Source organism: Miscanthus floridulus, chromosome 4, assembly GCF_019320115.1.
Source record: "Miscanthus floridulus cultivar M001 chromosome 4, ASM1932011v1, whole genome shotgun sequence".
NCBI classification, from domain to species: Eukaryota; Viridiplantae; Streptophyta; class Magnoliopsida; order Poales; family Poaceae; genus Miscanthus; species Miscanthus floridulus.
Window position 1 is genome coordinate 106,149,480 of NC_089583.1, and position 24,421 is coordinate 106,173,900.

A 24,421-nucleotide genomic window follows, 5' to 3' on the forward strand; every position below is an offset into this window, starting at 1 on the left:
CGCCGTATATACGGCGTGTCGGCTTTCTCGAGCTTGTTCGTGTTGTCAACTACGGTCTTCCACCCCTTGACCTAGCACTACTTACTACAGCTGTAGATAGGTGCGAGTGCCTTCTTTGTACATAAACATTCTTATAACAAATTTGAGACAACTAACAGTCATTCTATTCTTATAACAGGTGGAGGCCTGAGACCCACACGTTTCACCTACCTTGCGGCGAGATGACCTTGACCATGCATGACGTGAAGGCTATCTTTGGCCTTCGGTTGGGGGGACTTTCAGTGACAGGGATAGTTGACAATGATCACTGGAGGGAACTGGTGGCTCAGTTCACTGGCTTTCTTCCACTGGAAGACGAGGCTTCCAAGAAAAATAAGTGAGCAATTCAAGCCTATTTAATACTTGCATTGCTTTCCTGCAGTCATCGGGTATCATTTTCTTTGGTCAATTTTAGGAAAAGTTCCGGTGTTTCGTCGTCCTGGATCACAGAGCGCTTTGAATACTTGGACCCACAGGCTGAGGAGGCTCAGATCGACATGTTCGCGAAAGTGTGGCTCTAGCACTTCCTTAGTGCTTTCCTCTTCCCAGACGCCTCGGGCAACACCATCAGCTGGATCTTCCTTAACATACTACGCCAGCCGTGGGAGAACATAGCGACGTATAGCTAGGGCAGCGCAGTCCTGGCATGGACGTATCGATAGCTATGCGTTGCCTGCCGTCGCACCACAAGGTATGCGAACCTTGGGGGTTGCTCCTACCTACTCCAGGTTTGGTGTTGGGAACGATGGCCCGTTGGGAGGCCCCTTAATACTGGTTTACCGGTAAGTACTTCGGTTCACTATATTCTTCGAGGCAGTTACATATAATGAAATTATTAATGGCTAATTTATTATCATGTTCAATGCAACAATGGAACGGTCAGGATACACTCCCTACAGCTCTATATATCTGGATGGAAGCAGAGTTAGTTAGAGGAAATGCGAGGCGCAAGTACAGGGAGTACACAGACGGTCTCGACGTCCTGACACAGCACCAGGTTACGCTCTCTTTACTATCATATATGTGTCTTGTTCGATATACACTATATCACAACCTAACTCAATTACAAAATGTTCAGGTGCATTGGTGTCCTTGGGATGCTCTGGAGCTCGAGTACTATCTGAGTCCTGTCATTAGGGATGAGTCAGACGAGTATCGCTGCAACGTCCCTCTTATTTTCTTCTACGTGGTCGAGATTCACTTGCCCATCAGGGTCTACAGACAATTTGAAAGAATAACAGGCTGCCCACCACCGCTTTACTCCGCCAACCAAGGATTGCATGGATGCGTTATCGATTAATAATAAAGCTATAATTCAGAGGTTTGTGTGGTACAACTAACATCGTTTTGTTGCAGGTATGACCACAGGAAGAGGTACAAGACCAAGGATTGGCGTGTGACACACAACGCGCACATCCACTTGTGGGAGACCAGGGAACGGCAGCCGGTCCAAGCGGGTCCTCCACACGACCAGCACATCTTCGACGAGTACCTGCGGTGGCTTCACAGGTCTACGAGGACACATATCAAGCCCCAGTACACTGAGGAGGCGATTGACAATGACTCGGAAGAAGATATGATCGAAGATGTGTACGACGTTGTCACTAGGAAGGACACATAGCTATAGAGAGCCCCGTTTCAAAGATATGTGGTAAGATACTTGAATGGTACAATTTATTATCCTTTTGGTATTAAGTATGTGTACTAAAACTGTCCAACTGTGTCTCTGTACCCAGGCGACACAATTATCAAGGATGTCCAACGAAGCAGCGTTTTGGCTTCACGAGTCTAGAGGGCAGGGGTCAGGCGTTCTCGAGGCTTTTGTGGAGATAAACATAAACTTGTCCGTTCTGAAAATATTTCTTTATTGTATATGCATTTAGGAAATGCACTAACTTTAACCTCTATTTATGCAGAAGGTGAAGAAGAGCTACAGGAAGCTAGCTCAGAAGCTAAGCTACATGGATATTCCTTATGTGGAACCACCACTCCCGGCGCGGTCGGATGGCACGTCTTCAGCCTCTTTGAGGACACCAGCCGACTCTTCTCAGCCAGTGACAGGTGCCACTTTCGCAGTGCGTACACCACCATATCATAGCGCTGGGAAGGACCCTGCAACCAAGGACGCTGATGACGACGACCCCCGGGCTTCCGCAAACAGCACGGCCAGTGGGACGATTGGCCGTAGGACGAGATCAGCATGTGTCAGCTAGGTGGTGCCCCGCTTGATACCCAAGGAGTCTCACAGGTACTAACAAAGGTAGTTTCTTTAAATACGTAGACTCCATGAACTAACGATCATAAATATTATAAGTAATCGTGCATATCATATACTTGCAGGGTACGAGCCGTACACAACGGCGACGCGACCACACCGACGTTGGCTACACTCCCAATGTGTTGCCAACAAATCTGAAGAGACAGAGGCGTCCGAGGGATCCTTACACTCCTGAATCTTAGTTTGTTAGGTCGAACGAATATTGACATCCGAAACTTGCAGGCTTAATTGGTTATGTTATGTCGAACTTATGTCAAACCAATGAAAATTTTATGTGGCTGCTTGTCAACTTGCACACGGACTCCATTTATTTGCTTTATATTCGTTACAGTGCGTCGCGGCAGCACTGTCGGCGAGATTAAGTAGCAACTAGTTCGGGAACCGGCAGTCCCGGTGTATCTCGACGACGGTGGCTGGCGTTTTGACCCCGATCCTCCCGAGCTTGGTCATCGTCGCCACGAAATCGCCGAAGAAGGCACCCTAGTTAGACGCGCAGTAGTCGACCCTGTTGCGCGACCCCATGTCGGACTAGAGCACCTGGTCGGAGCCCACCAGGAAGGGGTCGACGAAGCCGGGGTCCATGGTCCATGATCGCGTCGCTGTCGATCCTCAACCAAAAGCAGCCGATCTTCTGTCTGTGCCCAGGTTCTGCCGCGCCAAGAACGGTGGCGCGGAAGATCCTACCACGTCACCGGTCAGCGGCCTCTGTCTTCGCCACGTCACCCTCATGCCGCGGCACCATACATGACGCGACACAGGCATTTCGCCGCGCCATGACAATAGACGCGGCCAAAAGTATTAGTTAAAAAATAGTGTTAGATTTAAAATTATTTTATAAAAAGTGTTAAAATTAAAAAAAAATCACAGTGGCATGGTGGCCACCATGCACGCCTGGGCTGGCATTGCGTGGCAGCACAGTTTGGTGACATGGCGTCCGTGTGGGTGTTGATCCAGTGATCCTAAGGCTTCGATTGGAGCAAAGGGGGCATAACCCATGTGAGATACTACCCCATCCACAAACGAATCCAATTTTAGAACAATATTGTGTTTTAGTATATCAAGTTTGAACAATTATAGATGAAAAATTATAAATATTTACAATATCAAATTAATACCATTAGATTAATTACGAAAATGTATTTTCATAATAAATTAATTTAAGGCCTTAAATATGAATAATATTCACTAAAAACTTAGTGAAACATGAATCATTTTTTTGTGACACGCAACCCATAGTTACATTCTTACCGGGATGGAGGTAGTATCATCCAAGCGTGGATTGGGTTGATCCCCTCCCACCACCCAATCCCCTCCCAGGTGGTGGGTTCAATCCCTTTGATTCCTATGGATCATTTGGGACAGCGTCCATATATACTTGGATTGCCTAGGAATTGACACAATGCTGTCACACACACATGTATGACCATGGTTTGTATATATGCATACCGAGGTATTGTCTTCGACTTATGGTTATTTGAAAGTGACATAGGCATGTGATGTTGGGATGGAAATGGATTGGATTCACATGGAATCGGATCCGGATATCACCTTTTACGGAATTTTAATCCTCATATGAATATCGATATTTTTTGAGAGCTTCCTCGGATTACACGGAAAATAAATATATGCTACTACGAGCAATAAGATCCAATGAACACTAATTAGAGTATCCAAATGTTCCCAACAAGATAGTTCATGATTTTAGGAAAAAATAGAAAGTAGTTTCATATTTTTCTGTGCTAAGCTGAATTGGTTATGAATTTTCAAAGACTAAAACATGTTTAATAATTTTAGAAAAATAGAAAAAAGAGAGGCCACACTTGACATCTTTTGGGGGGGTGGTGGGGCGGGGTTGTCGGTTCGGTCTAGGCTTGGTTCACGGTGATATGGCCGTGTGGCTCATGGTGGATGCCTGAGGAGGCCACGGTGAATCGAATCCACGAGGTCTACAGGCTTGGTAGGCTTGGTTCATGGCGGACCAGGTTTTGGGATGAGCCAAACGGTGAGGAAAGGCTGCCGGGGCTGTCTTGGCAGGCTGGCATCTCGGCTTTTGTTGGGCTTCGGATGGGTTTCGGCCTGGTTCGTAGGGAGGAGAGGGGAAGGAAAGGTGCCAGCCACCCGTTGGGCTGAACGCCGCAGGGGCACACGGCGCGGCGACTGCTGCGTGCGCCGGCGTGCACCTGTGCTGCTCGGGGTTTGGCTAGGCTAGGCACGAGGGGTTTTCAAGGGCTCCAGTCGACAAGGTTTGTCCTTGAGGCCGCGCACTTGGGTGCCGTGGTCGCGGGCTCGCTACGAGTGTGCGCAGTTCCCACGTGCGCTCGGACACCGTGTGCAGGCGAGGCGGGCGCGCGCCATGATGCGCAGCGCCGCGTCGCCAGGTGCGTGCGGGGGCATGCGTTTTGCCGGGGGCGGCGGATTGTTCACGACGGCTGCATGCCCAGGCCAGGCATGTGTGTGGCGGTGCAGTGGTGAGCGCGGCATAGCGAGCTCGATCGTGAGGATCAGTGTCAAAGGAGGAGAAGAAATAGGAAAAGAGAGATAGAACTGGCCACTCTGCCGGCGCCGCTCCGCGAGTCCACCTGCAAGGCCCCGGATTTTGGCTTCGGCGTGCTCCTGTGTGTGCTGTGTCCGTGTGCCGGCGTACGGCGTGCGCGTGCTGCTGCATGCTATGGGCAACCACGGCCATGGACACATCGCCAAGCTGAGGGCTTTGCACGCTGGTGGCGACAGAAAGGTATGGAGGCTTGGGCATGCACGTGATAGCTTACCGGTGGGCTTGACGCGGAGCGGCGGCAGGACACGTGATGCAGGAAGGTGTGCACGCATACAGACGATGCGCGATGAAGTCGCGGCGGAGAAGGGCGGCGCCGCGGTCGTCAGCGCCGAGCGGGTTCGGGCGCGCGTCTCGGGATCCTCGACGTCGTAGCTCACAGCAGCTCCCTGCCCATCTGATCCTGAGGATGATGCGTCGAGGAAGTTGGACACCGTCAGCATAGGCATCCGTATGGCAGCCGCACGTCCATGACCAGACGTCGTCCCGAGCGCCGAGCCCGGCCTCAGCACCTTTGCGTCCTTGCTGGCCATGACGGCGGCCACGTCCGGGTCAGTGATGCGAATGGCCTTCCTCGTCGTCATCGTCGGGGCTTGGTGCTCATCTTCAGGCAGCTGATATACGAGGTGGAGCAAGCTGTGGCCATCATCACTGGACGCCGCGGGCATCCAGACAGCGCAGTGGCTGAGGCTGAGGGCGTCGGAGAGGTGGAACACGGCGGTGCGCAGGACGGCGTGCGTGTCTGGCTGGAGAGCACCTCCGGCTCAGGCTCCACCGTCGCGGCGGATGTGCTGCGTGATGGCGCGGACGACGCGCGCGGCGATCTCCTCGCGGCGCCTGACGAGGGTGATGTCGCGGTCCTGCTGGCGCACCTTGTCCCGGAGGAGCGCCTCGCGGGTCTTGAGGCGGAGCAGCTGCTGGATGAAGGTGGGGAGGGAGACGGCGACGGCGGCCAGCGCCTTGGCGGCGGTGATGGCAACGAGGGGTCGGCGCGAGTCCGGGCGGGCGTAGGTGAAGACGGCGACGAGGTGGACGAGGCCGCAGAGCACGATGAAGGCGCCGAACTGGAGGAGCACCCACCGGAGCGGCTTGAGGTCGGCGCAGGTGGCGAAGTGCAGCAGCTCCAGCGGGATGGACATGTAGGACGCCCCGATCAGGAAGTCGCTCACCTTCTGCCACTGCACCAGCGCCTCCACGGCGCCGTCCTCACGCCCGTCGCAGCCGCCGCTGCACCGCGCACCCATTGATCCCGTTCTCTGCATTCCTTGGGCGCACACAGCTACTCAAATTGAGACACCATATCAAACACTGCTCATGCAGCTAGACAGATCACCTGTTGATGACTCACCAAGCGAGTCACTGGTGGGATATAACAGATGAAGAGACCACTGATCCGTCTCTCTCCGTGTCTATCACTCTCAACTCTGAAGAGAAGAGTAGGGAAGAGGAAGAAGAGACGGAGAAGATGAACCACGGCATATCATGCATTGCAAGGAGAAGAGAAGCGGGGGATGAACAAGGAAGGAGGCAGGAGCAACACCGTTGTAGCTAGAGTGTAGGATCGAGGCCGAGCCAAGGTGGACGCTGGCGCTGCACTGCATTCAGAGCTAGCCATTTCAATAGCTTGGCTGCAGGTCTGCCGTGGCCCTGCCTCTAGATGCTCGGGATTCCGTCAGACTTCAGAGACAACCATACCCATTCCATATGCCTGCTGCGATGCACCGCATGCAGTATGTGGCCGACATCAACAACAGCACCCTTCTTTGCTGTGCACAGGAAGAAACAAAAGGGAAAGGCTGCTGAAGCGTGCTGGGTTGCTGCGCAGATGTAGAGTGAAGTGCAAGCACAAAGTAACACTGGAGCGTGTGTAGGGCGCGCAGTACGCGGTCGGTGCCAGGTCCAGGTTCCGGTGTCTAGCTCATCCCCGGCGGCCGCCGAGGGCGGCCGTGGTTACGTCGGCGTGACACGTCGTCCATCGTGCATGCACTCATTCGACGGATGACAGCAGCTCGGGTGTGATATTGATAGAGCAAATAGCCGTAACATTGGGCCTGCTCGCTTTGCTATTTGCAGTTGTTTGGGCCGTGGCTGTACAGAAAAGCCCATCGGCAGTAGGCAAAGCAGCCGATGCTAAACGCAAAAGCTACAAAGTTTTTTTTTTAGAGTTTTAGATCAATACCATGCTTTTTTAAAAATACCTAGGTATCTGAAAGAAAGAAGTTGTTTAGATGCAATTAATTTGGAGTTTTAGAAACTACGGTATTAATAAAACTATAGTTTTTTTGAGTCTAAAAAACTCTGTCCCAACCCTCTTTATTTTTGATAGAGCTCGGCGCGCGCGCCCACCTGTGATGGTGTCTCATTTTCACTTCTATTTTGAGACATACATGCTATTTATAGCAGCAAAGACACAACCAACTAATCCCAAAGGCAACGTATTGATGTGTACCCAAACACGTTATGGCTTTTCTTAAACAGAGAAACACTGCGGTTTCTAAATACTATGGTATTACATGCCTACGGGATTTAAAACCGTGGTTTCGCAATACTACAATCTTAGAAAATAGCAACACCCAAACAGGGCCTAAGACGCGCTTGGTCCTAGTCGTGAGGCAGCGCGCGACTCCCTCGTCCATGTGCGTGGCTGTGGATTGGCTGACTAACACTAGTGCGACCTATGTCCCCATTCTATTACAGTGGGCTGGCAGACTAATATGGTTGTATAGAATAACTTATGTATATTAGTTGTGTTTAATAACTTTTGTATATAAGTTATGTTTCATGATTTTTGTGTTTTCAAGTTTTGGCATAATATATAAGCCCTTTTTGTTTGAAGAAAATTTACGTTTGGCCCCCTAGAAGACTTAAACTCATCTTTCGACCCTAGGGTCAACGCTAGGAATCATGGCGCCGAGGTAACATGTCTCGGCGCCATAGATCTTGGCGCCGAGGTGCCTGGCCGAGCACAGCAAGCCATCCTAGATGGCGTTCACGTGGCTGGCACCTTAGCGCCACAGATCTTGGTGCCGAGCTCGGGGCCATAGATCTTGGCGCCAACCTCGGTGCCATAGATCTTGGCGCCGAGCTCGACGCCATGTATTCTAGCGCCGAGCATTGATTTAAAATCCAAAACCAAGTTTCCCTTGCCGACGCTGCTCTCATTTCTTCATCCCCTCTCGGTTTCTTCCTCTCCCTACCCCGCCCAATCTCTTGAATTGACGGATTTGACCTTGGATACTTGGATTTGATCCATACATCTTCGCGAGCAAAGTATCCTCTCTCCCCTTATCAATTTTTATGCATTGATTTGGTATATATTACGTCTATTTTGCAACCCTAGATATGTTAGTACCTAATGTTTGAAGTGATTTTTTTTTATTTTTTGTATTAAGTGACGGTAGGATGCCAAGGCGTGGTAAAGCTAGTAAGCCAAGGTAATCTCTTATCATCGTGTTATATTATGTTTTTATTTTTTGTATTATGTTTTATTTTTTTGTATTTATGTTCAATTGTAGTTATGGCCGGATGACCGAAAATGCCTTCGACCCGTTGCCTCTGCCGAGTGGTGTTCCAGTGCCCATGTGCTTTTGCGGCGATCCTTGCAAGGTAGCTAAGTCCGATGAAGAGGACACGTATAGGCAGAGGTATTGGATGTGTGCCAATTTTGTGTTTGAGCCTACACTTCGTCAGTGCCGTATTAACAAGATGGTGAGAAATTAATGTTGTTTAATATTTATTGTGTCAAATGAAGTCTTGCATGATTTATTTGTTTTGTAACAATTGCATTTGTTGCAGACCCCTCCACCACTCTATGATTTTGAGCAGTGGATCGACACTGAGATCAAGCTAGAAGACAAGGAGTAAATGCAGAACTGTTACGGTGGGAGGCAGAGGACAAGAAGATGATAGAGAAGAGACGCAGAGAGAAGGCTCTAGAAAAGGAGCACAAGGAAGAGGAGGAAAGGAGGCATGTTGCTTTGCACAGGGAGGAGAGGGAGAGAAAGCTTGAGTGTGCGCAGCGAGCGAAGGCAGCGATGGAGGAGAATCCCGATGCCTAGAGGAAGAGAGAGTGGCCTCGTTGCACTCAGTAGTCTTCATAACTTGCTATTTCTATAGTATATTCACGAACAATGTTGTCTAATCTTGAACTTTGCATTGTGTTGTCATGTAATGCACTTTTAGTTTGTCATGTGTGACAGCCCTTTTCTTTGCCTTGTCGAGATGCTTATTATGTTTAGGTGCCCATTTCTGATTATTACTCTATAGTGTCATTGCTTGAACGTGTTTATCGTTAAACCATGCAACTAGCCTATAAAAGGTGAATGATACAATGGCATTGACGGGCATGGCACGTATACCCTTGAGTACACTATTAAATGACTCTACCATGTTGCTAGTCTAAAACTCATACCTCCATCCACCATCTTTATAGGCTCTTATCCATTTCTCAGGTTCTCTCATCAATCCTCTCAGCCACTGCTTACCTTCTGCGTTTGTTGCTGTTTTTAGCTGCTCCAACTTCTCCTCAAAGAATGACACCTCAAGCATGCGAGCAACCTCCTCGAATAGAGGAAAGTTATCCTTCGTACCATCCTTCCGAAGTAAATTCTCGGCAAGGTGTCGAGTGCACCAACAGTGGTGCAAAGGTGCATACCCTGGAATCTGCTCCTGTACGGCACTGATTATGCCTTGGTGTCTATCAGATATGACACCTACCTCCCTATGAGGGCCAACGACATGGATCCTAACAGGCCGCAAGAACCATCCCTAGCTATCTTTGTTCTCCCTCTCCACCAAAGCGAAAGCCAAATGAACCAATACGTTGTCTGCGTCATAGGAAATGGCTACCAAAAGTGTGCCAATGTACTTGTCAAGCAGAAAAGTATCATCAATGGATAACACTGGACGACAATGCCTGAAGGCCTCGACGCACTGGGGAAAGCACCAGAATGCACAAAAGAATATCTACCTCTTGTCCTTCCATTCATTCGGCTTCAGGATATACTCGTAATGCATGCCTGGATTTGCTGCTTTCATTGCATTGAACATTACAGGCAACTACTCGTACCCCTCCTCCCAGTCCCCATATATCATCTTCCATGCCCATTGCTTTACCCTCCATGCTTTCCCATACTTTATGTCATACTTAAATATCTCCTTACTCATCTCTATAATTGTCCTGACCTTCAAGTTGGGCTGACCCTTCAAAGTTGTGTATAACTTTCTAGCAATGAGGGTAGAGGTCAACTGTCTATGCTCTTGTTTTAAATCTGTCTGGGCACAAGTGTGTGGACCTACAATTTTGGTGATCTTGAATTTCCCTGTGGCCTTCTGTTTGCGAGCACAGACCCTCCAATTGCAATCTGCCATCTCGCACACCGCCGTGTAACGGCGCTCCACATGGGAGTGCCTCACCTTGAATGGTCTCTTACGTCTCACAGAATATTCCTATAGCCACCTTCTTAAGGTGAGAAAGTCCTTGAAGACCATGCCCAACTGAATTTCCACGCTACCATCGGCCTCAGGAGCCTCTAGCAGCTCGTCATCTCTTCCTTCTCCATAAGCATGTTGAGAATGACTAAGGTCGCTGAATTCATGAACCAGTGGATCACGATCAGGACACAAGCGTCTGATGAGCTCCATTTCTTGTTCGCTCAAAGCTGCAACTAGGTGGTCATCATCAGAATCAACGGCCCTTGCTGTGCCATAGGGCTCCTCATCATCCGAAATATCAACATCTACACTATTAGAGGCCGTAAACCCTGGATCCACGTTGGTTGATGGAGGAACAGGAGCACAACCATCATTATCAGGATTGTCTCTTGCATTTAAAGCACAAATATGGATACCACTGAGACAAAGGAATGGAATAAACAAAGAATAATGAGAGCCAAAGTGTTACTAAATCACTTACAAGGATGATTCTAGGTCAAAGGGATCTCCTGAGGGGCACCTACAATATCATCAGTCCCACATTCTACACGGACACCAGGACATACACCAACCTCATTGGGGCGGATTGAGCATCGGGCACCACAACCGCATCTTCCACATCCACCTCATGGTTGGGTAACAGAGGCTCATAGGGTGCCAGATTCTCTGGTGCTGGCGACAACCCATGAGGGGGTGAATACCCGTGAGGGGTGGGATCGTTGGACAACTTCTGCACAACCAAATCCAAACATTGAAACTCATTCTTCATGACAGTTTTAACATATTTGTCCCATTGAGCCTCTGATGCAATTGGGACCAACCGCCTCAAAATTGTCCCTGACCTGCCATGGTGAAGTACCCCCTCAACTAAGATGGCATCTTCATTTGAATTGCATTTAAGCTCATCACGAGCCCTACCAAACAACTCACAAAATAATGGCCGATCATCGAATATCACTGGCACCCTTTGCATTCCAACAAAACTGACATTACCAAACTCATCTTCCTCCATAGTTCCTCTATGATACAGGGTGACTACGTTGTCCATCTAGTTGGTATACACATCAACCAAGTTATTACAGGTATATTATTATAAGATAACTAACCATAATATCTAACTATATTTGTTAACTAAATTACCTAACTATCGACCTAAACAAATAAGTATCTAAGTGTCTAACTATCTCTATAACAAGATAAGAGATTTGGTAACTACACTTGCTTACTAGCTAACTAAATCAATAGGTAACTAACTCCCTAATTATGTCTCTAATAATCTAATCTAACTAAATAAGCTACATACATATATTCCTAAGTATATAATATAACTAAATAAATAAGCATCTAACTTTCAACCTATGTAATTAAATTTGCTAACTAAATTTGCTAAATATTCTAAAAAAATACTAACTAAATTATCTAAAGTACATTAACTAATTTAAGTTAACTAAAAAAATACTAACTAATCTAAGTTACCTGGATGGCCTGCTCGCGCACGGCCCGAAGGGGTAGGGATGCGCAGGCCCGGAGCCCAGCCGGCCGGCAGGAGCTCCGGCTAGCGGTGGCGGACTGCCCTCGCCGCCGGACAGAGATGAGGAGGGAAGGGGCGACGAGGGCGGCCGAGCTTCGCACGGTGATGGGGGCACGGCGGCGTCCTGCTGCGGGCGCTTGCGCGGGGGTGCAGGAGCCGGGAAAGGGAGGGGCGCAGGGACCGGACGGTCACTGGTGGCCTGCTGCCGGCGCAGGAGGCGCGGTTGACGATGGCGTGGAGAAGGAGAGCTACGGTCGACGGCGGCGCAGGAGGCAGAGACAGAGCGCGCACGCGAGAGAGAGAGAGAGAACTGCGGCCGCGGGTTTTGAATCAATGCTCGGCGCCAAGATCTGTGGCGCCGAGGTGTCGGCCACGTGAACGCCACCTAGGTTGGCTTGCTGTGCTCGGCCAGGCACCTCGGCGTCAAGATCTGTGGCACCGAGACATGTTACCTCGGCGCCATGATTCATGGCGCCGACCCACAGGGTCCAAAGATGAGTTTAAGTCTCTCAGGGGGCAAACATAAATTTTCTTTAAAAAAATGACCAAATTATAAAAAATTAGGTCAAATGCATGGAGTGGTGTTGTGCGCTCACAGGTAGCGCGACAGGTCGCGCCATATCTGCGACCCATGCTAAAGTGATGTAAAATTTAACGGCCAACTGATTTTAGACCATAAGATACAAACAATATACCTTGACTAGCTAGCCAAGTCTAAAACAGGAACCAAATACACTTATAGAGGGCGATTGACCGAGTGAAGCAGACAGGCTTAGGCTCTATTTGAATCTCATAGTCTAAAGTTTAAACACTAAACTTTAGACCAGTTTAGCTCTTGAGGTTTAGCCAATGTGATAAAAAGTTCATTATATTAGTTCATTAGAGCATAAAAATAAGTTAAAACTGATATAAAGTTTTGCCCTTAATTTTAACCAACTAATCTATTACATTTCATGGATCAAATTGGACACCTAATAGTGTTGCCTGGCTAGATAGCTCAGGCCAAGAGAGAACAAAACACGCTCGGAGACCGCAAAGTCTCATCCAAAACTAATTCGCAAACTCTACCGTGCTCTGCGCGGAGCGCGCGACACGTGCTCACCCTCCCACTGCTAGGGTTTCGGCAAGGACCTCGCCGACGCCAGAGACGACAAGCTCGCTGGCATTGGAGGCCGGAGTTAGGGTTTTGAGGTAAATTCATCTTCTCACCGGTAGGCTTAGAAGTTGCGGCCGGGACACCGCTGCCGTGGCGGGAGATGGCAGTTGGGCGGGGTTGGCGGCAAGAGATGGCGGTTGGGCAGGATTGGCGGTGGCGTCTGTGATTAGGGTGGGTAGGTTCGAGGGGTAGGGCGGGTTGCGGGTGGCGAAACGAGGCAGAGAGAGCTGCTCGCCGCTGGTGGTGGAAGCCTAGGGCAGAGGCGGGGCGAGGGCGAGGGTGAGGACTTCGCTGCGGGAGAAGAAAGCGTGGGGAGGGAACCTCGCGAGCTTGAAAACGGGACCAGTCGCACGTTAACAGTGTCCAAATTACTTCTACAAATTTTCCTACCTTTCGAAAAGGTTTAGAACATTGTTGGAAAGAGAACTACGGGTCTCCGTTGAACCGTTGGTCCACCGGATCAAGTTCCTTCGGGACATGACATCCACGAATTTTCCTTCAAGTGCCCTGTTTTCTCCTCTTACTAGACTAGTGTAGGTGCAGCGTTCGCACCCTGAAATCCTGAATGCCCCTACTGATAGTGTGATGCTGATACCGCACCCGGCACCACCGCCCCAGCAAGTGCCTGGGATTGACACGGTGAGCCCGTGGGCCCCGCACGTCATCCACATCGTTTCCCCCCTGCGGGCCCCAACGAACTCGAATGGTCTTGCCTACCATTCTAGTCAAACGATTGTCCTCATGGTCTTTCAAAAAAAAAAAACATTCTCCTTATCAGTTGTGCAGCAGGATAAAGCACATTTCCATAATTCCATGTTCCGAACCTCCCTAACGAGTAACGACTGCGACGCACAGGCACAGCACTACCCTCCTCGATCACTTCTCGCCACGCACGGGCAGCCGCAGCGCCATGGCCGCGGCCACGGCCACGTTGGTTCGCGGCGCCTCCCCGCGCCTCGCCACGGGCCACCTCCTTTTCCTCGCCGTCGCTTCCCTCCTCCTCCTCCTCCTCTTCTCGCCGCGGGCCGCCGCGCAACCGTGGCAGGTCTGCGGGAACACCGGCAACTACACGGCCAAGAGCCCCTACCAGTCCAACCTCGAAAGCCTCGCCAAGGCGCTCCCCGCGAACGCGTCCCGCTCGGGGAACCTCTTCGCGGCGGGCAGCGTCGGCGCCGTCCCGGACGTCGTCTACGCGCTCGCGCTCTGCCGCGGGGACACCAACGCCACGGCCTGCGGCTCCTGCGTCGCCACGGGGTTCCAGGACGCTCAGCAGCTCTGCGCCTACGACAGGGACGCGGCCGTGTTCTACGACGCCTGCTACCTCCGCTTCTCCAACTTGAACTTCATCGCCAGCACCACCAACAACGGCGATCCCATCATCCTCATGAACTCGCAGAACGTGAGCTCGCCGGTGCGGGCGTTCGACGCCGCCGTCGCCGTGCTCCTCAACGCCACCGGCGACCACGCGGCGGCGAACGCGTCACGTTTTGGCACGGGGGAAGAGGGTTTCGACGCAAGAAGCGACCCCACCATCTACGGGCTCACGCAGTGCACGCCGGACATGTCGTCCGCCGACTGCCGGAGCTGCCTTGGGAACATAATCTCGGCGATGATGCCGCAGTACCTCAGCGGAAGGCAGGGCGGAAGGATTGTAGGGATGCGCTGCAATTTCAGGTACGAGGTGTATTCTTTCTTCTCCGGAGCCCCCTCGCTACGTCTGCCAGCGCTGGCGCCGCCACCGGCGCCATCTCCTGCGCCATTTAACGTGACGCCAACGGCAACCCCACCAGGTGAGATGTCAGCAACAGATTTCTCGTTTTTAGTTTTTGTTCGGTTTTAGCGCTAGATGTCTCAAGAACACGATTACACGAAAAAGAGAAACACATGCGCACGGTCAAACAACACAAATTCTCTCTATTTGTTGCCCACTATACTAGTTTCGGACGGCTGTTGAATCGGCCATTCCAAACAAACGACTGAAACTGTGGATCTTCTGTTTGAATTATTTGGGAACTACTTACAATATTGTGAACAGATTTTGGTCGCGGACACAACCGTGTACACCGGTTTTCTTTGATCATCTTGACATCTATGCAGTCCCGTCGCTATCCTTTACTACTTTGTTGACCGGAAACAGCGATTACAGTATGCAGAAGACTTAGTTTTTCTTTTTAATACAACAAGACTTCTTAGTTGGTTATTTCCAAAGAAGAAACACATACTATGCATCAAGGCATCAATACATACAAGTAAGCATAAAAAACCACAGCCTTGTTATCCATTAAATAAAAACAACCATGTATGCCACAAGCAACATAACTCTTGTGTAAATCATGTACGAGAACAATTTGCCTTTGCCCGTTCCATTGTGTTTTCATTTAGCATAGTGATGTCTGTCAGTCTACAAAGCAATTGGTTAGTTCCACTTCCAATGGGGATAAGGCACTAATCAATGTTAAGTGTTTTAAATTATCTCATGGTGCACTGCATGATATGCCAATTAGGAAAGGGACAGAAAAAGAAGAAAACTTGTCGTAAAGTTATCTTTATTTTATTTTTCTGTTAGAACTTTTTGCAAATAACATATTGCAAAGGACCATGCTGCTAGTCAACTAGTAGTCGATTTCCATAATGTTTGGGCCTAGTACCACTAAGGTTCTTAGTGCTTGGACTCAAGTCCCCTACAACTACAAGTGCTTGAGTCTATATATGCACCTTAAAAAGAACCTTGATTGCAGTAAAATATGTTTTGTACGAAGTGGTTCATATTATAGCTTTTCTAAGATTTGCAGCATGCTTTTTGCTGAAGTTTGTGGCCTTTGTTTACAGGAAGAACCAGAAACAAAACAGGACTTGCTTTGGCAATTGTGCTGCCTATGATTGCTGCGGTGCTAGCTATCAGTACTGTTTGTCTCTGTTTCTTCTGGAGGAGGAGAAAACAAGCAAGGGAGCAGACACCATCTTGTAAGTTTTCTTGACAATTTGGAACTGTGAACGGGTTTGCAAGAGGAACCAATATATACTTGACCTTTAAAGAACAATACATATTTGATTATATATTAGTATATTACTCACTCTTTCCAAATTGTAAGTCGTTTCGGCTTTTCTAGATACATAGCTTTTAGAGCCATGTATCTAGACATAATGTATATCTAGGTATGTAGCAAAAGCATGTATCCGGAAAAGCTAAAATGACTTTCAATTCGTAATGGATGGAGTATTTTTTTATTGATTATAAAGGGCATTATATATATGTGTTTTCGTTATATATATTCTGATAGATTCAACTAATGATGGAGACATGGAGAGCATCGAGTCACTTCTTCTTGATATATCAACTTTAAGAGCTGCGACTGGTAACTTTGCTGAGAGCAATAGGCTTGGTGAAGGAGGTTTTGGCGCTGTCTATAAGGTGCTACTCATACTAGCTCAATTCATAAAGCATTTTCATTTTCAGCAACTGAAGGTTCACACTTACGCAGGGCGTCCTTCCTGATGGTCAAGAAATTGCAGTGAAGAGGCTCTCACAGAGTTCAGGGCAAGGAATACAAGAGCTGAAAAATGAGCTTGTTTTGGTTGCCAAGCTTCAACACAAGAATCTTGTTAGGCTTGTTGGTGTTTGCTTGCAAGAACATGAGAAACTGCTTGTGTATGAATACATGCCCAATAGAAGCATCGACACCATCCTTTTCGGTACTATTTTTTTGTAATAATCTGTTTCCGACAGCACAAATAGTATCAGAATTTAACATTCTGACATGAGGTTTCTTGTTCAACTGCCAGATCCTGAAAAAAACAAGGAACTAGATTGGGGGAAGAGAGTCAAGATAATAAATGGAATTGCCAGAGGATTACAGTATCTCCATGAAGATTCTCAGTTGAAGATTATTCACCGGGACCTTAAAGCGAGCAATGTCCTTTTAGACTCAGATTATACTCCTAAGATTTCCGATTTTGGCCTGGCTAGGCTATTTGGAGGGGATCAATCGCGGGAGGTCACAAGTCGCGTCGTTGGAACATAGTACGTCTACTTCCAAACTAGGGGGCCACCATGCCTCCCACCCACTTACCTAAAATTTGCATGCAAAGATAAAACACTTTTTAGCACAATTAATTGTTAAGCTTTTGCTCTTTCTAGCCCCATGCCTCTATTCTTGACTAGAATGAATTTCCCTTCATGTTGCAGTGGGTATATGGCACCCGAGTACGCCATGCGTGGCCACTATTCTATAAAGTCTGATGTTTTCAGCTTTGGCATCTTGATTCTTGAAATCTTAACCGGAAGAAGAAGCAGTGGTTCCTTTAACATCGAGAAGTCCGTTGATCTCTTAAGTCTTGTAAGACATTCTGTTATCCCAAAACTCTCTACACAAGTAATTTGCTTCAAAAACACTAACAAAATTTGCATTTGATAATCGATACAGGTTTGGGAGCACTGGACCATGGGAACAATTGTGGAGGTTATGGACCCATCTCTGAGAGGCAAAGCTCCTACGCAACAGATGATGAAATGTGTCCATATCGGTCTACTGTGTGTTCAGGATAACCCGGTCGATAGACCGATGATGTCAACAGTAAACGTCATGCTCAGTGGAAACACTTTCTCTCTCCAGGCTCCACTGAAGCCAGTATTTTTCATTCCAAACTCAGCTGTTTATTCAGAATCATATCCTACAGCTTCCCAATCCACCGCTAACGTTACCTCAGGGGCGATATCACCAAATGAAGTGTCAGTCACAGAACTGGAACCAAGATGAGCCTTGAAAAGCACATGTTGCCACTTGCCAGAGCAATTGGATTATTATTGTACGAATAAACTGAACATGGGGCAATGCTCTAGCGTCTGTGTTATTGACTTTTCAGTTATGTTTCCACTGGCCCCTCTAATCATAAGTCGTATATTTCAATTAGCAAATCTGAGTCAATTGTGAATTTATCTGTAGATGGTTATTTGAATTATCGTTACTTATGTTTCCACAAATGCAAGGACTTATGGGACTTTTACAGTTTTACGACAACTTATGGAGGTAGTGAAAAAACTCAGTATCCCTCAATCAAACACCTTAATCACAGTGATGCAGTTAGATCCTGGCTATTGGTAACCGATGCAAAGTGTTAGATTAGATCCTGGCTATTCATGTGAATTAGACTAGAAAAGTTCTTTTACATCTGTACAGAGGGAGTACTATCTAAGGTCACGTCTTTAATGTTTTAGACAGTGTGATCAAACTGTTTATTCTCTGGTAATAAAGCTTTCCAGGTGGGGACCCCCCCCCCCCCCCCCCCTCCTAAAAAAAAAAATTTAAATGCTAAGATTGAAAATGTGATCTGATATAGAGGAAAACGGATCAAGAAGCCGTAGATTAGTTTGAAATTATTCTTGTTCAATGAATGGAAACCTTGTATACGTATATGGATAGTCTTGTATCTTGTACTCTATATTCTTGTTCAATGAATGGAAACTCAAGCCAGTTACTCTTACATGGTATCAGCTAGGTACCGTTCCTCTCCCTGACTCCTCCCCTACCTTGATGCCCCGTCTTCTTCCATGTTGCGACGCCTCTCCTCTTCCTCGTCGCGATGCCCCTCCCTTCCTCTACCTCATCGTCCCCTCCTCCAACCTGATCAGAACATGTTAATCGTGCGATATAATGACATAGGGAGGTAGCCTGGAGGTCAGTATTTTACTGACATTAGTGATGGTTCCACAGTGTGTTCGAAAGGCTTGAGGCACCGATGGATGTTGACACAATGATAGGGCCGATGGCTACTTGAGATACCAATGGCTACAATAGAAATGAGCAACATTGTGGTGAACACAGCGATGTTAGAGAAGTGATGCAATACATAAGAGAAGGTACAAGATAATCCAAGATTTAGATTTATAAGAGGGTCAATGTCGGATTATTTAGCTCCAGCAATGCCTAGCAACGTGATCGCGTAGATAGATTCAGATGGTAGCACACGAGACACAAGGGTTTATACTGGTTCGGGGGCACGGTAGCGTGCTAATCACTACTCTAGTGGTGCGACTACTCTTATTTAGCTCCGGCAATGCTCGGTTACAGGGGTTGTTGCTCCTAGCTACGAGGTATATTGGAACGGCGGATGGTGTCATGGTGGACGTGACGATCGCGGAGTCCTTACCCCTCTTTATATAGGTAGAGGGGTAGGGTTACAGCTGAGGGCGATCGGCGCTACAGATTGGATTCCTAGTTTATTACAACAGATCAATTCTATCCTACCATGGCTACGATGGCGGCAGATATCTTCGATACGTCGTGATCCCCAAGTTGGTAGTTGCGCCTAGTCCTCACGGGCTTCCTCCTTAGTCATCCTCGATGGGTCAGACACATGGCCGGTGAGGGTACCCTAGGCCTATATCTTTGACAGCAGCCCCCGCAGGATTTAATAACGAGCTCGTAGAGCTTCACAATCCGTCAGGTACTGAAGGTCCCTATAGCCTTCAGGTACCATAGGTCCCGATGAGCATCTCTCGGGTGCCGAGATGTTTGAATACAACCAGGGTGGCCCCGAGTATCGGGACGACTATGAGCTTCGCACTTACCAGCAGTAATGCCTTCCCGAGTCTCGAAAATCGTGTGGGCGGAAGTCTCCCGCCCATTTGAACGCATCGTTTGCGCATCATTGAATCCTGTGAAAGATAAGGATGGGGGTGCCTGGGGACTCGAACCGTTCCGTTCCCCATGCTTTTACCTTGTGGAACTCTCTCGATGCCTGAGTCGGCCTTTAATGACAACCACCAAATCCCCCACTACCGTCTTAGGGGCGCTTATTTAAGCAGAGGGTAGGGAGGCCAGTGAGTCTCACTCCTCCTTCCTTCCCCCAAATCCTCTAGCCTTAGAGTGAGTGCGAGAGTGGCGATTCAGCCCGTGCACCATGGTCCACGGCGCTCTTCGGCGGTCGCACCGTCGCTAGGAGAAGGTGTGGCAAAACCACCCGAAATAGCACACTTCGGAGACGCTCGTCTTCCACTAGACACTAAGCACCTCAAAGTTGGCTACATCGGACAGTTTTATCGAGCACACACCAAGGGAGAACTCGAAACAATCCACGGTTTACATCCAAAATCTAATAATCAGTATGAGCTTACAATACTTAGTCCATTTCATACAACAAGAGTTATTAGAAATTATTTATTACAATACCAGAGTTCAGAGTGCGAGAATTAAATAGCGGAATGAAAATAAGCATCTAGTGGATACGATACAAGGATCCATCTGTGCCCACCAGAAGAATCCTCCACACAAGAGCTACTCCTCAAGTTGCACCTGCAACAGGGATAAAAAACCTTGAGTACACAATATACTGGAAAGACTTACCTGATTAGTGGAAATAGTTTTCCGACTCTAAGGAATATGATAGACAATATGGGTTTGCTGTTTTCTTTTTATTTACGAAAAGCATTACTAATAGTTTATCCTTACAGTCAAGTTTTATTAGCAGTTATAATTACTTCATTAGCTAACCATTCTAGGTAAGCACCTATTCTACTTTCAAGCAAGGGTTGAGCCATCATAATCATTTTTTCCATCTTTCATCTTCTAGTTCTTACTACGGTGCTAGACCATAGCCAAGTCGTACCGTCTCACAGAAATAGTGATTCGCGAACCAATGTATCCCAGCTGGGTACCCCAAAACACACGCCCCGTTTGTACCCTAGGCACAAACAAGACCAACTCATTCCACTCCTATCACAGAGTCCAGATCACCGTCCAAACTTGGACTCCAAGCCCCCACACTTGAGACCTAGTCTCAGTATGGTGCTTATACCTCCACCTTTCTCCGCCTCCAATCAGTCGGTTCGAAAAGAGCCAGAACCCACGACAAGAGTGTAACGAGCCTTCCCGCTTCCATAAATAAGTATGTGCTTAGGATAATAAGTCTGTGACCTGACTACCATCCACAACAACGGACAGTCCTTAATCGACACGAACTAGGGAAAACAGTATAACGAAGCTAAGCCCCATTGGCCGTGGGACATAACCTGTTACACCCACCAATATCCATACCTATATCCCTGCCCTAGTCTCCATTTTTCCTTTCATCATTTTATCATGAGAGTAATTATAATAATCACCTATTATGAGTAACGGTAGGTTACTCACGCTACCGAAAACCTAAGCATAGCAGCTACTTGAACCTGTAATAGTAGGACTCATAGGACAGTTATATCAATGCATGTGGTTTTCATAAAATTCCTGTAACATAAATGCACACAACATGTATAAACAATGATTATAAAAAAATAAGGGTTATGCACTAGGGCTTGTCTTGGACAGGTGTGGTGTCAGCTGAGTCGGTTAGTGGCGGCTCCGGGACCTTCTCCTACACAAGGATCTCCTCCTCGTACTCCTCGACGATCTCCTCAAACTCATGATCACCGATGGTCACGATCTCCGCCAACTCGTTCTCTACATGCATGCGATGATGATGCAACACTTAACATTTATGTAACATCAACTCTTAAAATAACAATACGCATAATAAGCTACTAAGCTAGCTCTAATAACTGAGGTACTAAGCTAACTATCATCTTTACCAAGCAAAGTGTTGGGTTCAACTGACAAACACCTAGCTTTACAAATGAAGAATATAATTTTATTTCTACTAATGATTTAATGTATATTGAAACAAAGAGCATTTAACTACCCTAATGCTTAATCTATTCTAAAGCTATAAAAATTACAGTGAGCACATAATAATACAATGAAGCTATCATAAAAATTTTAGAACAAAAACTAACACCAATTTACCATAAAAATTCCTACAATATTTAACCTAATAATATTAATCACTCTCAAATGATTTAATAGCCCCTAGTATCAACATATATATATATGAACTAAATACACTAACCGATAGAGCACAATTTTAGGAACCTAACAAAATTTATTTCACAATTTTTGGACACCTATATGATTTTATACGATTTACCAAAGATCACCTCAAAAATTAAATTAGAAAGCTATTTCCAATTCCTTATGAAAAAGAAAAACAAATTCGCCCGCACGGCCCACACACATGAGGCAGCCCGCGGCAGGGGAATCCCGTGCGCATCGATGATTTTGCAAAAGAGACCTCGCACTTCTCTTGAATTTCAACTAAGTCCTGGCGCTATTTTCCCCTCTCTCAGAACTTCTCACTTAACCCCCTGGCCTTTCCCTAATTCGCCCGCGCGTACCCCCGACGACCCAGCGCATGGTGGCACGGTGAGCGGCGGCACTGAGCGCTTACGCCAGCCACCTGGGACCTACGTGGGCCCACCTAACGGGTTGATCACCATCTCCTGACCCGAGCGGCTACGCTAAGCGGCGGTGAGGGGTGACGAAACTCACTGGGAAAGGCTGCGGCGGCGTGCGACCATCTGCAATGGCGACGCCACTATTCTAGTGAGCTAGGGTAGCTACAGACCTAATCGGTTGGTGCATGGGCATCATGAGGCTACCATGGACCAGGCCGAGGTGACAGTTGGGGCAGAAGGTGACTAGAGGAAGGCTGGCCACGTGCAGCCGAGCCATGCGGTGGCACATCGTGGTGGAACAGTCGCACAGTAGTAGTGCGCAGGCGATGCACCCACCCATTGTGGCCTTCTCCAGCGTGGAGGCGCTGCCCCTATGCCTCATCCCTGGCTGCTCTGTGGTCCGTGCCACCAGCCCATGCCATGTCCCCATCCACCTCGCCCATCGCGAAAGGGGAGGCATGCTCCTGCGCCTAGGGAGGCCTACGCGTGCGCCCCCATCAACCTTGCTTATCGACAAGAAGGAAAGGCATGCGCCTGGGTATACGCTGGGTCATTGATGTCCCCCTAACTAGCGCATGTTGCAATTGCATATTTTAATCATTTCAAATGTTTCAAAGGTATACTGCAAGTGTTCGTACTAGATCAAGATGTTGCACAGGTTATAATGGCTATACCTATATGTTGCAAGCGTCTGTTCCAAATGTTGTAGACATATATTGCAAGTGTGTTTATTTGGATGCTGCATATGTTTTACGCATATGTTGCAAGTGTTTTATCTGAATGTTCCATATGTTTTGCAATGACTTTTCAAGTGTTTTTAGGTGTTTTTGTAAGTGTTTCAGATGCATGTTTCATATATTTTATCTGTCTTCATACATATGTTACAAATGTTTAATCTGAATGTTTCAAAAGTAGATCGGTGTTGCACATGTTGCAATGGCGCTAGTGGTTGGCAGATAGCGGCCTACTGTAGGGCTTTGGCTCCTACCTCGCTCCTTCCTCGTGTGGCGCACCTCGCCCTCTTCTCTCCTCTCTCTCTCCCCTCCCTTCCCTTCCCTCTATTTTGCTGTAGGATCTATAGGAAGATAAAGAAGGCCTAGAGAGGGGGTGAATAGGCCTATAAAAATTCAACTCAGAACTCTGTTAGAATAGGGGGCGGCACTACCGGCCTTACAGGGCGGCACTATCGCTCTACAAAAATTAATCTAACACAGTTGAGATTTAACAGATATGAACTTGACCCCACTAGCTGCTTAATCCTGCAATATAACTTCAAGATTCAGTTCGAAGACTAGATATCATAGAAACTTCACACAAATATAAATCGAGCAACTAAACCCTAACAATAGCTAGCAACAAAGTAAACAACAAGTATAGTAAAGACGAAGCATGTAAGACACAAGATTTATCCTGTGGTTCAGCTCACCACTAAGGTTTGCCTAAGTCCATATTGTTGAGGAAGCCACAAAAGGCTTGAGCTTGCCACAAATGCTTGCCTTACCCTCGTTCTCAAATCAAGAGAGTGAACTCTTGAAGTGAGGGGTGATTTGTTAGCTTTCGAATGAGGTTACAAACCTCCCAAGGCTACCACACAAGTTGGCAAGCACAAGGGCAATGCCTAGCCAGCTAGAAGCAAGCTCCAAGAGTAACAAACCCTAGAACCGCTGACCAAACATGAACCAAATGCTCTTAGACTTTGGGAATCAGTGGATCTACTCTCCAATCGAGTTTTGCTGCCTTTTCTCTCAAGTTTTGATGGTTGGAATCAAGGATTTGCTTGAGGGATGGAGGAGCAACAATGGAGAAGAGAGGGTGAGCTTTGGTTCTGTTTTCTCGAGCAGAATGACTCAGTAGAGAAGATGACTGTTATGGGCCGGGCCTGAAGGGTATAAATACCCCCTGAGTCCAATGGTCAGTTAAGGGCAGGCACTGTCGCTCTTAACAGGGCGACACTGCCGCCCTAGCCAAAACAGGTAATATGATCTAAAATTTGGTTGGCTATTTTGACTAGGTGAGATAATGTAGATCTGTGAATTTGAGCATCTGGTTCAACAGTTGACCAACTGTCCTAAAATCCCTCTTAATAGTACGACTTTCCCTAAACTAAAATTCAAAACATAAAAGAATTTAAACCTCTTTTGAGCTGGGTCTAGCCACCTTTCGTAATT

At 47.6% G+C, this 24,421-nt stretch overlaps 1 protein-coding gene and 1 pseudogene across 2 annotated transcripts; one reads left to right on the plus strand and one right to left on the minus strand.

The window, feature by feature from the left end:
- Window positions 1-4,606: 4,606 nt before the first annotated feature.
- On the minus strand, window positions 4,607-6,130 carry LOC136549010 (ethylene receptor 4-like; annotated as a pseudogene).
- A 7,708-nt stretch (window positions 6,131-13,838) lies between these two features.
- LOC136552476 (cysteine-rich receptor-like protein kinase 6) lies at window positions 13,839-17,959 on the plus strand. 2 transcript variants are annotated; one of them, XM_066544047.1, is made up of 7 exons: window positions 13,839-14,778; window positions 15,818-15,952; window positions 16,270-16,400; window positions 16,471-16,681; window positions 16,772-17,009; window positions 17,175-17,325; window positions 17,413-17,959. In XM_066544047.1, the coding sequence occupies exons 1-7, from the start codon at window positions 13,899-13,901 to the stop codon at window positions 17,743-17,745; spliced, it is 2,079 nt and encodes a 692-aa protein (XP_066400144.1). In that variant the 5' UTR covers window positions 13,839-13,898; the 3' UTR covers window positions 17,746-17,959. The 2 variants fall into 2 exon arrangements, with proteins under 2 accessions (XP_066400144.1, XP_066400145.1); XM_066544048.1 differs by having other exon boundaries at window positions 16,288-16,400.
- The last annotated feature ends 6,462 nt before the right edge of the window (window positions 17,960-24,421 follow it).

What these genes read in the sequence shown, in the direction of transcription:
- LOC136552476 (XM_066544047.1), top strand. Translation starts at nt 13,899, where the DNA reads ATGGCCGCGGCCACGGCCACGTTGGTTCGCGGCGCCTCCCCGCGCCTC. An exon ending in AGTCGCGTCGTTGGAACATA is followed by an intron (nt 17,010 to 17,174) that starts GTACGTCTACTT and finishes TTCATGTTGCAG; the next exon opens with TGGGTATATGGCACCCGAGT. An exon ending in CCGTTGATCTCTTAAGTCTT is followed by an intron (nt 17,326 to 17,412) that starts GTAAGACATTCT and finishes TAATCGATACAG; the next exon opens with GTTTGGGAGCACTGGACCAT.